General features: G+C 46.6%; 2 protein-coding genes across 2 annotated transcripts in view; one reads left to right on the forward strand and one right to left on the reverse strand.

Annotated features, from left to right (window-relative positions):
- Window positions 1-1,743, reverse strand: part of EIF3E (eukaryotic translation initiation factor 3 subunit E) — a 40,397-nt gene extending 38,654 nt beyond the window's left edge. Inside the window, exon 1 of the mRNA XM_063451179.1 lies at window positions 1,560-1,743. Coding sequence (XP_063307249.1) covers window positions 1,560-1,649 — 90 coding nt within the window. The 5' untranslated portion in view covers window positions 1,650-1,743. The remainder of the gene's footprint in view (window positions 1-1,559) is intronic.
- Window positions 1-16,129, forward strand: part of EMC2 (ER membrane protein complex subunit 2) — a 362,465-nt gene that overhangs the window by 30,635 nt on the left and 315,701 nt on the right. The window lies entirely within an intron of this gene.

The following is a 16,129-nucleotide window of genomic DNA, read 5'->3' on the forward strand; positions in this document are numbered from 1 at the left end:
TAATGCCAGACAGGGGCTCTGCCCATGGGTTCTTACAGGTATAGTGAGAGCTCCCAGTAACAGAAGCAGAGCTTACTTTCACTGTGATCGCTGGCTGCTTTATAGAGAAGGTATAACCATCCCCTGACCCATAGGGAGCCCTGACTCCTAATGCCAGGCAGGGGCACTACCCATGGCATCTTACAGGTATATAGTGAGAGCTCCCAATTAAAGAAGCAGTCTCCATGTCTCCATGGTGGGGCCCTGCCTGTCCTGGTCACAGTCTCCATGGTGGGGCCCTGCCTGTCCTGGTCACAGTCTCCATGGTGGGGCCCTGCCTGTCCTGGTCACAGTCTCCATGGTGGGGCCCTGCCTGTCCTGGTCACAGTCTCCATGGTGGGGCCCTGCCTGTCCTGGTCACAGTCTCCATGGTGGGGCCCTGCCTGTCCTGGTCACAGTCTCCATGGTGGGGCCCTGCCTGTCCTGGTCACAGTCTCCATGGTGGGGCCCTGCCTGTCCTGGTCACAGTCTCCATGGTGGGGCCCTGCCTGTCCTGGTCACAGTCTCCATGGTGGGGCCCTGCCTGTCCTGGTCACAGTCTCCATGGTGGGGCCCTGCCTGTCCTGGTCACAGTCTCCATGGTGGGGCCCTGCCTGTCCTGGTCACAGTCTCCATGGTGGGGCCCTGCCTGTCCTGGTCACAGTCTCCATGGTGGGGCCCTGCCTGTCCTGGTCACAGTCTCCATGGTGGGGCCCTGCCTGTCCTGGTCACAGTCTCCATGGTGGGGCCCTGCCTGTCCTGGTCACAGTCTCCATGGTGGGGCCCTGCCTGTCCTGGTCACAGTCTCCATGGTGGGGCCCTGCCTGTCCTGGTCACAGTCTCCATGGTGGGGCCCTGCCTGTCCTGGTCACAGTCTCCATGGTGGGGCCCTGCCTGTCCTGGTCACAGTCTCCATGGTGGGGCCCTGCCTGTCCTGGTCACAGTCTCCATGGTGGGGCCCTGCCTGTCCTGGTCACAGTCTCCATGGTGGGGCCCTGCCGGTCCTGGTCACAGTCTCCATGGTGGGGCCCTGCCGGTCCTGGTCACAGTCTCCATGGTGGGGCCCTGCCGGTCCTGGTCACAGTCTCCATGGTAGGGCCCTGCCGGTCCTGGTCACAGTCCCCATGGTAGGGCCCTGCCGGTCCTGGTCACAGTCCCCATGGTAGGGCCCTGCCTGTCCTGGTCACAGTCCCCATGGTAGGGCCCTGCCTGTCCTGGTCACAGTCCCCATGGTAGGGCCCTGCCTGTCCTGGTCACAGTCTCCATGGTAGGGCCCTGCCTGTCCTGGTCACAGTCTCCATGGTAGGGCCCTGCCTGTCCTGGTCACAGTCTCCATGGTAGGGCCCTGCCTGTCCTGGTCACAGTCTCCATGGTAGGGCCCTGCCTGTCCTGGTCACAGTCTCCATGGTAGGGCCCGGCACACACGTGGCCCAGCCGCCAATATGCTGCATCAGCCCAGCAGGCTTATCTAGTAGAACCAGCCCCGGCCTCCACCTCCACCTGCACCAGGCCCCTGCCCGGCTCACACCGCCCCCCAGTACCTCTTTCACGGACAGGAACTCCAGCAGCGGGAAAACCAGGTGGCGATCCAGAAAATGGGCGATCTTGGTGGTCAGATCGTACTCCGCCATGATTGCCGGCGAGGAGAGGAAAGGGATTCAAACGGGATGAAACTTTATGAAACGAACAAAAAAAAAAAAACAGCGACACAGGCTACAGCGAACCAAGAGTACGGGGAAAGAAAGGCACTCTGGGAGACAGGAAGTGAGCGTCACGGTGATTTGGGGGCGGGGCTTGTGAAGCCGGATTACAGACTGGCGTGAGGAAGGGCGTATAGTTCGTGCTGGAATACGAGCGCGTTACGGCAGGGAAGGCGCATCCAGGGCTTCGAAGCGGTGGCGCGCTGCGATCAATGATAATTCGCGCGTGAAAGACAAACGCACAGCTCAGCAGCTGCAATGCCAAGGGAAGGACTACATTTCCCGTGATGCTCCTCTAGCAGTGTAGGCGGCGGGGCCTCGTGGGAGTTGTAGTCCACCAGAGCGCCAATGCGCTGTCTACCTGTATTCCCAAACACCTGTAACAAAATTAAAGGGACACTATAGTCACCCAGACCACTTCAGCTCAATGAAGTGGTCAGGGTGCCAGGTCCCTCAGGTTTTAACCATTCACATGTAAACATAGCATTTTCAGAGAAACTGCTATGTTTACATTTGGGCTTAATTCAGCCTTTAGTTGCTGTCTTCCTGACAGTCGCTAGAGGCAAATCTGCAACCCCTTCAGCACTAAGGGAGGTGACCCCTGATCAGGGCCGCCATCAGGGCAAGACAACCATAACAGTTGTCATGGGCCCGGCGGCCCTGGGGGGCCCGGCCGCCGGGCCCCACGTGTGGGGCCCATCGGGTGGCCCACACACTTAGGGCCACCCGATGAGCCCCCTTCTTCAGGGGCCCGGTCAGCGCTATGGCCGTTGTATAGCGCGACCGGGCCCCTTTAAAAAAAAAAAAAAAAGCCGCCGCAAGTGCTGCTGGGAGGAAGTGCTCACTTCCTCCCAGCTCACTCCGCGCGGGAGGAGCGCGCCCGCCCGCCCGCCCGCCCGCCCAGCCGTAAAGAGGGAGAGCCCAGCAATGAAGAGGGAGCAGCGCCGACTCCCATCATCCCCAGCCACCCTCCTGCAAAGAAAAGGTAAGAGACAGGAGGGTGGCTGGAAAATGAGCTGTGTGTGTGCATGTATGTATGTATGTCTGTGTCTGTGTGTATGTCTGTCTGTCTGTCTGCATGTATGTGTGTGTGTCTGTATGTATGTGTGTCTGTCTGTCTGTATGTATGTCTGTATGCATGTATGTGTATGTCTGTCTGTGTGTCTGTATGCATGTTTGTGTATGTCTGTCTGTATGCATGTCTGTGTCTGTATGCATGTCTGTGTGTCTGTATGCATGTATGTGTATGTCTGTATGCATGTATGTATGTCTGTATGCATGTATGTATGCATGTATGTATGCATGTATGTCTATGTATGTGTATATGTATGTCTGTATGTCATTATATATGTATATATGTATGTCTGTATGTCAGTATGAATGTATGTCTGCATATTATTATGAACGTATGTGTGTATGGATGTCTGTATGCATGTATGTCTGTCAGTATGTCTGTATATATGCATGTATGTCAGTCTGTATGCCATTATGAATGTATGTGTGTATGGATGTCAGTGTCTGTATGTATGAATGTGTGTGTGTGTGTATGTATGTATGTCGGTGTCTGTATGTATGTGTGTCTGTCTGTCACTATGTATGCCTGTGTGTATGTCTCAGTATGTGTGTGTCAGTATGTATGCCTGTATGCGTGTATGTCTGTTTCAGTATGTGTGTCTGTTAGTATGTATCAGTGTGTGCGTTTGTGTCTGTGTGTGGACCCAGTGAGCGGTATTTGGAGGCGGGCCCCAGGGGGCCCAGACCCTGAGCTGAGTTAGGGGCCCCAAAATTTTTGGTGGCGGCCCTGCCCCTGATGGTGGGGGTCCTAAGGATGCTATAGTGTCAGGAAAACAAGCTTGTTTTCCTGACACTATAGTGATCCTTTAAAGTGCATTTCAAATTTAAAGTCAGTAGCCAAACTACTGGAAACATTCTCTGAACTAGTTTTGCTATCAGTTCAGCTACACCGCCTTACATATAAAATTCACTTTGAATTTTAACTTTAGTATAAAATGTAACAGGGTTATTCACTGAAGTCCCCCCAAAGAGCCCGTCCCCCCCAAAGAGCCATTTAGGCTCTTCACAGGAGAATAATCAGTCAGAGGCTTTTCATTAAAGGGACACTCTAGGCACCCAGACCACTTCTGCCCATTGGAGTGGTCTGGGTGCCAACTCCCACTACCCTTAACCCTGCAACTGTATTATTGCAACTGTATTATTGCAGTTTTTTTATAAACTGCATTAATTACCTTGCAGGGTTAACTCCACCTCTAGTGGCTGTCTACTAGAGGGAACTTCCTAACTCATAGCACAGATTATCTGTGCTAGAGCGGCGCTGGAAGTCCTCACGCTGTGTGAGGACCTCCAGCGTCGCTCAATTCCCCATTCCTCAATTCCCCATATCTTTTTCAATGCTTTCCTATGGGGAGACCTAATGCGCATGCGCATTAGGTCTCCTCGGTCGGTGGGCGGGATCAGTCTCGCCCACCGGCCGACGGAGTCAGTAGGAGGAGTGGCGCAAAGGAGGAGGCAGCGACGAGGGACATCATCGTTGCCTCAGGTAAGTTACTGAAGGGGTTTTCACCCCTTCAGCAACTGGGGATTGGGGGGTGGGAGGGAGAGGGAACCTGCAGTGCCAGGAAAACTGATTGTTTATTTGTCAGACACTCGGGAACCACTGAGACAACTTACCCATAAATATGTTTTGGGAATAAAAACAGTTACAGAAAATAATCTTTGAGTCCAGTGGGCAACCTATTGCACAAACCGCTATCCTGCGAAGTCTACATTCTTCACATACACTGTAGTAAAAAAAAAAAATGGAATTTACTGAGAGCACAAGAGTGCGTGTATTGGCCTTGAATGAATGAACAGCTAAGAACTTTTAAAGAAAAATATAATATATGTTGTTCCTTGGATGACAAACTGAAGAAACATTGCACCCACGTGAATTCTGGAATGACCTTGGATGAATTTTGCCCAGATATATATATGTGGGATAACAAATAGTTTTTATGAACGGCTTATTGTTTTTCCAATTTCCAGGACGTCGACTATTTGCAGAACACCAGATCCAAAATAATCATCTGGAAATTAAACGTCCACATTGCAAGACCTGGCATTCTAGACATTGTGTTTTTAGACAATGTAGCACAGTTTTCTTATGAAGTGTGTAAAGCCGTCACAGAGGTTGGGAATTTGAACATCACACCTCATTTCATGGGTACCCACAAAGTAATTGGAAATCAGTCTGCAATAACGGCAGTAAAATAAACGGAAGTATACAATGATATATATTTCACTTGGTTACATTTGATTAATAGTCTGGCCCAGTTCAGCTTGGAAACTCATGAGCAGGTAAACAAACTTTCTTATCAATGGATGAAAATTTGCTCAAACTCAAATGTGTAGATCAGACAAGGTTTAAACTAAAGAAGAACCAAAGAAGGCAGAAGAGTTATTACTAAAAAAATAATTTACCTTTTCCTTCATCACCCCAGATTGCATTGTGGGTTATATTTATTTATTTATTATTGGTGGGGTGTTATTTTTTAATTTTTTTGTGCAAACAAGGCTGCAGGTCTTTCAGGCCAAAGTTTTGAGAGATTATTAGATTGTCTGATTTTAAACTCAACGACAATGTACACCTGGTTACAAATTGATTAGACAATGGTAGATACCTTTTACACAAAGAAGGGCAGCAATCATGGCAAAAGGTAAACAAACCAAACACTATCTAATCCCTGAAATAGAAAGATGGAATGAGTATATGAGAACAGTTAATAATAGGATAGGTCAATGGGTTAAGTTAGTGTGTTCATGAAACCTGCAGAAGGACAACTAAATTCCACAATCGTATTTATGTAGCATTTTGTTTCTCTGTTTGTAAGTCTTTTGTTAGCATTTTGGTTCTCTTGTGTAATGTGCTTTAGGATTTCTCTATATGTATTAGGCATGTTAATTTTACTCTATACAACTGTGTAGTATTTAGCATTACACAGTGTATATTAGGTCTGTAAAGGGATTTGCATTACAGGGTTTACATTAGGTCTGCAATGGGATTTGCATTAGAAGGTGTACAATAGGTCTGTAAAGGAATTCACACTGGAAGGTGTTTGATAATTCTGTAAGGAGATTCAAATTGAAATGTGTACAATAGATCTGTAAAGGGATTCACATTAGAAGGTGTACAATAGGTGTGCAAAGGGATTTAAATTAGAATGTGTATGATACCTGTGTAAAAAATGTAAGATTATTAATGAATAATGGATCTGTAAAAAGATCTACAGTTAGGTACACACTTGGTGTGAACTATGTATTTAGCATGCTCTCGATATTGATTGATATATACATATCCAATGTACAGAACAAACATACACAACAACTTTGACAATCCTCACAGACTCCAACTTTGACAAGCTTCACAGTGTATCACGTACAACAGCAGCCAATGTGACTCTGGAAATGGTGACGTTTTCTGAATATCTATTCACATAGATCTCTTCAGGGCGTCTTTAATATGGGGCAAATGGGGCAGCTGCCCTGGGCCCACTTACTCCTGGGGGGCCCAAAGCATCTGGTCCGTGGCCCCACTGCCCGGCAAAAAAATATTTTAGCTACCCCATGGGCCCGCACTGTTAGGGGGCCCTCTGGGTGGCCCATGCACTAAGGACCACCCGGTGGGTATGTTTGCACTAAGGACCACCCGGGCCCCTTGCTTATCGGTAGCTGGGAGATAGTGACGGCACATCCCCCCCCCTTCCCCCCCTCCCCCCCTGAGAACACTGGAGCCGTGCGGGAAGGAGGCAGAGGGAAGGGGGCCAGGCCAGTCCCTACTCCCAACCAATCTAGCCAGAGAGCCAGTCCCTACTCCCAACCAACCTAGCCAGCACCACTGGACCCCAGGGAAGCCACCCTCCAGCAAAAGGTAGGAAACTGGAGGGTGGCTATAAAAATGTTAGGTTTGCATGTGTGTGTGTCTATGTCTGTCAGTGTGTGTGTGTGTGTGTGTGTGTCAGTCCAGGGGGCCCAAGCAAATGCTTGCCCAGGGTCCAATCGATATTAAAGACAGTCCTGGATCTCTTTCATCAACTGAGGTCTGGCAGGAGAACCAGAAGGCTATGCAGCATTTGCTCCACTGTTTGGACCAGAAAGTAGTTTTTTTTTTTTTTTTACCAGATGGCTACATGGCTATGTACCAAAACTCTCCTCACCTAGCACTACACCTGCGAAACCATCATCGTTAGAAACTGTATGTAGTTTAGATCTGCTTTTCAAGTGGTTTAACATAAACACAAAATGGTTTACTAGGTGTCACAATTTAGCCCCCCACTTACTGCATTGCTAACGTTGAACTTTCAATTCCGGATTAGCGATGACAATTCCATCCATATTTGGACAGGATTAAATTAACTTTGCAATGTGCCAAGCTTGAGGCCAGGTTGCACGCACCAGGGGGACCTGCAGTTTTTTGTCTAACGACTCAAAAACAGTTTAACACAGAACTGGATTAATGGCATTAGTTGGCTCTTAACTCCATGACTACTACAACAGTCTGTACTGGTTATTGCCCCTTTATACGTTAAAGGAGGGGGCTGTACTATCATTCTAATTGTAAGTTATTTGGGGTAGGTTATGTTATAATATAATACAGGTTTTAGTTAAGGCGCTCATTTACTGCAGCAGACATAGCATATAAGACATGATTTCCATGAGATTCTGATATGTGACCTGGTAAAACGTCATGCAGTAATGTAGAGAGTGTACATGGTAGCATTAATGTGCATTTGTTAATATGTGTGCAATATCACTTCACATTTCTACAAAACACAAAAAAACAACAACATAAAGTTCAAAATAACGTTTTGACATTTTCCATTCATAGAGCGCATGGGCCACTATTGTAACGCAGAACCACCATTATTACATTTTGCTGAACACAGCTGATTTAATACAAGGTTTCTGCTATAATTTCCTGTTCTGATGATCTGCCATATTAGGGGAGGAGGTGCCAGACAGCTTCTCAGTAGGCGTCTTCCCATGGCCCACCCTTTACCTTTAGAGTGTTTGTTTTTCCAGGAGCTTGTTCATCTGCCTGACTCCTGACACCAGCTACTAGTGCTCAGCCCACAGACTTTACCACCACTAAAAGCTCTTTAATTAATAAGTGTTATATAGGAATCCTAATAGTATGCAATCTGATTTACCTTCTTACCCTGTGATCATGGGCACAGACCTCCAGGGACAGCATACGTCACAGTCTGTGTAATGCAGAAGGAAACACAAACACACAAAATTAAGCCCTAGGTACAAACGCCAACTACTCTTGGGTATTCATCAGCCAAAAAACATAGAACACACCCCATGTGTACCCTTTTAAGGGTTATTACATGTGTGGGGGTTCATAAAATTACTGCATTCTGTCTCATTAGAAATTAAGCCCTTTTCCTGAAAGCAGCAAAGTGATGTTTAGTGTAGGACACACCTAAGAGGTTTGTCTGAACTAAATAGGTAATGTTGCACTTTGTTTAAGTGGTATTAAAAAACCTCCTGTTATTTAGATGTGCATAGGAATATGGGATAGTGCACTGGTGTTATGGTACTTTTTAAAAGTAAACCAAAATGTTTAAATGTCTATCTGTTCCTGTCCAAATCAATAAAATTGAATTGCGTATATACGCTGAAGTAATTAAGTCTGACACACAAGGTTCAGGTTAAAATAACTTCGAGAAAGTTTATTGGCAAGTGAAAAAAAAGCGGGCGCGCAGGCCCTTTTAAGAGGCATTTTGCGTCATCATTGATTATTAGAATATCAGCAAATAAACATCATCAATTGGATTAATTGTTAAGTGTCGGGGTTAGTGTCTTACTTATTGGTTCAGAAAATTAAGAGGTTAGTCCCGTGCCCACCCACCAGAGGTGGGATTATTCTGGACACGGGTGGGGATGAGGGGGTCTTGAGCGTCATTTTACACGGTCAATGGTATCAGGCTTCATGTCCAGGTGCAAGGTCTCTTATGAATAGAACATTTCATTACTACTGTGTTCTCGTGGCCTTCAAACTATACTATCTTACAAGTTTTAAGGAGTAGCCAGCAAGTTTTAAGGAGTAGCCAGCAACTCCTGGTGCCTGTCCTTGCAGGGAGCACAGTCTTTGTCTACTATACTAATTGGGTTGAGAAGTTCAGTCACGTAAGGTAGTTTTAAAATGAACAAGTTAAGTCATGAGGACAAAATGGAGGATTGAAGAAGTCAGGTTAGGAGGACAAAATGGAGGATTGTCACAATATAGGATTAAAATAAAGTTAGTACAATAATTCAATACAAGTACAATAAAGATTTTAATAATCCCACATCAGTCCCCCCTATGAAATGTTAGATTCTAAGAGATAAAACTTTATTTGTTAGTATCAGAAGACGTGTTAACCCAAAGGCACAGAAACCCCGTGGCCGCTAGCTAGGTGTTAATGCAAAGTACAAGTCTGTCCCTAGAGCTGACCCTAATAGGCTAACTCATCCGTCAGTATGGCTCTCGAACACTTCACACCCATGGGTGTCCCATGGCAGCTAACCCACCACTTCTCCACACGGGGCCTTTACCATTCACTGACAGATGCTGTCCCTAAGTTAGTCCCTTCCTAGAATTCCTGCACTTTATCAACAAAAGGGATTGTTTGCAGCGGCAGACAGGGTGAGTTGACGTCTTGGAAATCTTGGTCATCAACTTCGAGATGGGTGAAAGTGGGTGCCGCTTGGTCAACAGTCTTCATGAGGGATTTTCTCAGACATGGGAGGATACAACAAAAGAGAAGAGCAAAAATAAAAAGGAAAATTAGTATAGCCATACCAATCTGCATTAAAGCCTTTTGCCATCCTGTCATCCAACCAAACCATCTTTCCCAGGGATCTCTTATCCCAGAATTCCTTTTTAACTCTTCAGACAGGTCATTTAATTTCTCTATGGCTAATGTAACTTTACCATTAGGGCCTGTGTTTTCTGGGATATAGGTACAACATGTCATGGTGTCGGGCAAAATTTTACAAACCCCTCCTTTTTCGGCTAAGGTCATATCTAGGGCCATTCTATTCTGGAAAGCCATTTGGGATGTGGCCTGCAGCTGTTCGGCCAACCCCTGGAGGGCGTCTCTGGTGTAATTAACAAAACGTTGTTGATTATAATAAATGTAATTTATCCAATTTAAATTCTTGTTTGCGTTAACTATGGTAAAAATTGATTTGAATCCTGCAGCAACTTCATCCCTTGCTTTAAACTCATTGGGCACCCCCCTAGGCACTCCAATGGCATCAATATACACATGAGGATCAAAACTTCCTTTCACTGGGGCGTCACGCTTAACCTTAGTGTGTTTGGACCCATGGGTGACGAAGTGTGTGTCAGAGATGATATGTATAGGCATAATAGCTTTAGCCAGAGTACACTCCCCCCACCACTGCTTGTCCATTCTGGATCTTAGCTGTAAATCCCCACACAACCAGTAAATATCCCCTAATGACCTGGTGTGAAACTGCAACAAGTCCATAGAGACATTTCTGTAGGTAGCACAATACCCCTTAGAGAAGTTACCCAAGAATTTACCTATTCCATCGTAATTAGCATAACAAGTGTAATTACCTTTATACACGGTAATACCATCTGGGGGTTTGACATCCTGGGTTAGGAGAGGATACTCTTTTGTCCATGCAATACATATGGACCTGTTAAAATTATAGTGATAGGCAAAAAGGCTTAAAACACATTCTTCTATATCTACTGGTAGGATTAAAGGCACGGTACCCAGGTGAGGCCGGGCACCGCCACACACATAGCATGCAGTTCTATTATGCTTATTAGCATTATATTTCATCCATTCTAACCATAGATTTACATCATTAAAACCTGTTTCAGCGGCCATGGTATCTTCAAAGGTGGGGTTAGCAATGGCCATCATGTCTTGAAAGGTCTGGATATGAGGTTTTAATGGGTTAGGGACCATATGGGTGGCCCCTTGCCACTCAGAAGAGTTGCACATATCTTTGAGGTAGAAATGCCCTAATTTTTGGTAGGAACCCTTTTTCCAATACATTCCCATCACATACTGGTCTGCATCTGTTGGGCTTGGATGCTCAATGTTAAGGATTAATTTCATTGGTGTACTCCCCCCAGGCTTTCTCAAAGTCATTCTCTGGAGAAGAGATCTACCATGATCATCTACTTTAGCTACGGCACTTTTTGGTTTGTAACCCCAGGCAGGCCCGGCATTCCATCCCGCCGCCCCCCAATGGTCACAATTGTGCCCCCATTGCTTGTCAACTACACAAACATATGGGTCTTTCGAATGAGGGATATCTCTATAGATGCTCTGGATTTGTGGTGTGGGAAATGGGCATTCTACAATATCACAGTAGTCAAAGGTATAAGTAGTCACTTGGGTGCACGATGAATTATACCAGAAGGTGTACCCACTAATATCTTTGGTAATGGCTACTTGCTGGGCCTTTATAAGGCTGATTAGGGAGAAGGTGTACCAGAGATACATGTTTGTGCGGTATTCGCTTCCTCTGGGGCAGGGGATTTCTTGCAGTGGGAAGCGTGGATCCAATTTGGCCTACCGGCCAGTTTGACGGAGGTTGCGGTAATCAGGAGGACTTGGAATGGACCGTCAAATCTTGGTTCCAGGGTATTTTTCCGCACAAACTTCTTGACCAGGACCCAATCTCCGGGAAGCAGGTTATGGGAACCTGTATCCAATTCGGGATCTGGAATTGAAGAGAAAACTTGGGCATGTATTTTGTTTAAAGCACTTGCAAGTTCAGTTACATAGTCTACTAAAACATCTGATTGGAGCTGCAACTGCTGCGGATAATAACAACCTAGTCTGGGTGCTGTCCCAAATAGAACTTCATATGGGGACAGTGAATGCTTCCCTCTAGGTGTGTGCCTGACACTAAATAAAGCTATTGGCAGGCTTTCTGGCCAGGGCATCTTTGTTTCTTGTGACATTTTTAACATTCTGGTTTTTAGAGTGCCATTCATGCGCTCCACTTTACCACTACTTTGTGGGTGGTAAGGGGTGTGGAAGGCTAGAGTCACCCCTAGAGCAGTCCAAATTTCTTTAGTCACTGTTGCTGTAAAGGCTGGGCCTTGGTCACTTTCAATGACTTCTGGAAGTCCGAACCTACATACTATCTCGGTAAGTAGGCGTTTTGCGGTTGTTTTTGCAGTGATATTGGCCACTGGGTAGGCCTCTGGCCATCCTGAGAACATTTCCACTATGACTAGTGCATATTCATGGGGCCCACTCTTGGGCATTTGGATGTGGTCAATTTGAATTCGCTGGAAGGGGTACATGGGCTTTGCCAGGTGTTTTGCAGGCACCTTGACTGGTCTTCCTGGATTGCATTTTGCACAAATGACACAGGCCTTACAGAAGCTGCTGATCAATGTTGTGATTCCAGGTGCTTCATAATACTTCTGTATGAGGGCGGCCATCAGTTCTTTTGACAGGTGTGCAGGCCCATGTGCCCATTGGACAACTGCTGGATACAAATTTCTGGGAAGACAAAATTTGAAGTTGTTGTAATATATTCCGTCCTTTTGGACAGCTCCTTTCTTTTTCCATTTCTGGATTTCTTCAGGAGTGACTGCAGCTTGCTGTTCTCGCAAAATTCGTAAATCAGTAGGAAGAGTTTGCAGAGCAAAAATAGGAACTTCTTCTTCTTCTTGTCCGGACACTTCTTCGTCCACTTCCTGCAGATCCCTGGCCGCTAGCTTAGCAGCCTGATCAGCTAAATGGTTGCCCTTTGCTTCATCTGTATCCAATTTCCCATGGGCCTTGACTTTCAAAACGGCCACCTCTTTAGGGAGTAGGAGGGCATCCATTAGCTCCTTAATTGCAGTACTATGCTTGACTGGTGTACCGGCGGTGGTAAGAAATCCTCTTGTCTTCCAACTTAGGCCGAAGTCATGTGCCACGCCCAGAGCATATCTTGAATCTGTATAGATGTTGGCACGTTTTCCTTCGGAAATTTTGCATGCTGAAGTCAGAGCCTGTAATTCAGCTTCTTGCGCAGACATTGCTGGCGGTAAGGATGATGATTTGATAACTTCATCTGTTGTGGTTACGGCATATCCTGTACGATATTTTCCTTCTTCATCAGCATATCTTGAGCCGTCCACAAACAGGGTAAAATCCGGATCTGGTAATGGATTCTCATGCACAGTTGGTAAGTGCACTGTTTCCATTTTCATCTGTTCAAAACAGTCATGAGGTGTTTCTGGGTCATAATCATTCACTATGACCAGATCTTGAAATTCTTTTTCTAGGAAGTGGCGTGGCCATGCTTCCAGAAGGTCAGTTGTTGGGTATTTGGCAATACCGTTTTCCTGTAGCTGTTCTTCATTCATGGTGGCCCATAGTTTTGCCATGGGCCCAAGATCATTCCATGACCTTGTCTTTAACTTGGTAACAGGAATATGTGGGATAGCAGTATCCCAATGGCGGTAGAGGTAGTTGAGTTGTTGAGGTAGTTGGACCAAGACCATGCTATTGCCTTCAGAGTCACAATAGAAATCTTGTGCAGTGAGCCTTACATCGGTCCAGTGGTAAAGCTCATCTTCGTAGCAAGGTTCAGGAGTAATGTTCGGCTTGTACCACATGGTACAGAAGGCTTAATCCGGGCCTTCACAAAGAGGTGTCTCATCTTCATAAAATGACAAATGTGGATGCATGACTTTCTTGATACATCCACAGAGCAGGTAAATGTAGGTTTCATCCGTGATAAATCCATAATAGATACCCCCCTCAGGGAGTGGAAGAAGAGTGGAAGGATTAAGCACTTGACATCTCTGGATGGAAATGTTGTCAGGCAAAAGAAGATGACACTGTAGGCGCAGGTGTCTGGCTGGAGACACGTGCTTGAGCTGGACCTGGTTGATGATAGCAGAAATGTCATGAGGGGCCAAAACAACCAGAGGGTGGCCAAGGACCAGGTCTGAGGTTCTTTCTATGAGCTCTCTTGCAGCAAAAACAGCCCTGAGACAGGAGGGAGTCCCTCTGGCCACAATGTCCAGTTGACATGAGAAATATCCAATAGGCCTCTGGCGGCCTCTTAAGTCATTAGTTTGGGTGAGAACTCCTGTTGCATGGCCTTGTCTTTCAGAGACAAATAATCTGAAAGGTTTGGAGTAGTCAGGTAGGCCTAAGGCAGGAGCAGAAGCAATGGCACGTTTTAGAGCATTGAAATTGTCCAGAGCTTCATTGGTCAGACAGAATGGGTCAGACTTAAGAGCATCATAAAGAGGTTGCATAAGCAGAGAGGCTTCTGGGATCCATGCTCTGCAGTAGGAAATGAGGCCTAGGAAGGCATGAAGAGACTTTGAAGTCCTTGGAGGTGGGATGTCTAGAACAGCTCTTACCCGGTCCCGAGTAAGATGTCTGGTACCTTGAGATAGGAAAGAAGACTAATTGAACACCTTTCAGTAGTGGGTATATCATCTCCACAGAGCAGTAGATCATCCACATACTGAAGCAAGACAACTTCTGGGTGCTCAGCTTGCCATGGGTCAAGGATGGTACCCATGGCCTTTGCGAATTGACTTGGAGAATTTTGTGCCCCTTGGGGCATGACAGTCCAGGTATACTGTTGCATCTCATGAGTGAAAGCAAACAGGTATTGACAGGATGGGTCCAGTGGGACACTGAAAAAGGCATTGGCCAGGTCAATGACTGTGAAGAATTTTGCAGATGGTGGGACTCCAGAGAGCAGAGTATGGGGATTTGGTACAAGGGGGGTATCCAGGACGGTAGCTTCATTGACAGCACGGAGATCCTGGACCATCCTGTACTTCTCTGGCTCACCCTTTGGAGTTTTCTTTTTCACAGGAAATAATGGGGTGTTGCATTCAGATTTACATTTTACCAGGGCACCCTTCTCTAAGAGTGCCTTGATGTGGATAGAAATGGCAGCAGACTGTGCTGGTTTTAAGGGATATTGTGGCTTTCTTGGTAACTTAGCTCCTGGAATGAGCTTTACCACCACAGGGGGAACATTTAGGTGACCTATGTCCTCTGGGCCTGAGGACCATAACTTGGCGGGCACCTGTGTTTTTAATTCCTCTGGGAAATTAGACCTTAATTCTGCTGCTTCCTCACGGGGCTTTTCTAAATGCAGCATCAGAGGCAAGGAGCACAGGGCTGAGGTGTCTGATACAGATAGAGGTGTAAACATTTCTACCTGCCCATCCGGGGTGAAGGTGATGGATGCTTGCAGGCGTGAGAGAACATCAGCACCTAACAGGTTAATTGGGCATGTGGAGGATACTACAAAGCGAGCGAGCAGGCTAGAACCAACTCGTAGTGGAGTTGTTAGAGGGCTATGTCTCGGCTGGCCATCCACTCCAACACAAGAGACATCAATATTTGACAGAAAAGATGGGTCTGGCAGGTCTTGTTCTCGCAGAACACTACCGGCTGCACCAGTGTCAACAAGGAATGTGGTAGGGTGGCCTTCAATGGGCAAAGTCACTGTGGCAAGTGGCCCCCCTTTATCCCCTGTAGACACTGCCATAACAGGGGTCACAGACACAGGCTTGCCAATTTCCTATTCATCGGGTTCCTCAACTATTGGAACCCCTTTTTCGGCCTTAGTGGCCGGGGCGGGCCTGGATGGCTTTCTTGGCTCTCTTTTGGGTTCCGGGCAATCACTTTTAAAATGACCTTTAGCCTTGCAATTAAAACAGAAACCATCCTCTGGTCTGGTGCCCCTGGGAACAGGGGTACTGCGTGATACCATAAGAGGAGCAGAGCTTGGCCTCCTGGGGGTCTGGGTAGATTCTAGGCCCCTAGCAACTAAAAGCAGAGTATCCAGGGGAACAACCTTATATTCAGGGCGTGCAGCAATAATTCCCTTGCGTGTAGAGTCTTTAACACCTTGGACAAACGCACCGGACAGCATTTGTGAATGAATCTTGTCAGTAAGATCAAATCCCAAATCTGTAAACATTTGATACAGTCTTGCATGGAACCTTTCCACTGATTCTCCTTTATCTTGAATAACATCAGTAAGGCCAGCAGCCTGATCTGCAAGTTTGTCTTTAACCCATTCTCTTAATTGGGTGCAAAAGGTTACCCCGGAGGGGTAATCAACATCACTGGAAAGCAGATCTGTACTGAGGTGACGGGCCATGCTCGGCCAATATGCATCCCCTGCTTTAATAGCACAAATGCTCAGCAAATCACGCCATGCGGCGGAATAGGTCTTTTGAATTTGAACTATCCCTCGGTAAAAAGGCATAGGCTGTTTTTCTGGGTCAGGGAGCGATTTCATTAATGCGCTAGCTTGAGTGGGGTTAAAAGCAACATATTTAGGAGGGGTCCATTCTCCCCGACCCTTGTGTCCAAAGGGATCATCGATAG

The sequence above is a fragment of the Pelobates fuscus genome, chromosome 4 (assembly GCF_036172605.1).
Source record: "Pelobates fuscus isolate aPelFus1 chromosome 4, aPelFus1.pri, whole genome shotgun sequence".
Taxonomy (NCBI): Eukaryota; Metazoa; Chordata; class Amphibia; order Anura; family Pelobatidae; genus Pelobates; species Pelobates fuscus.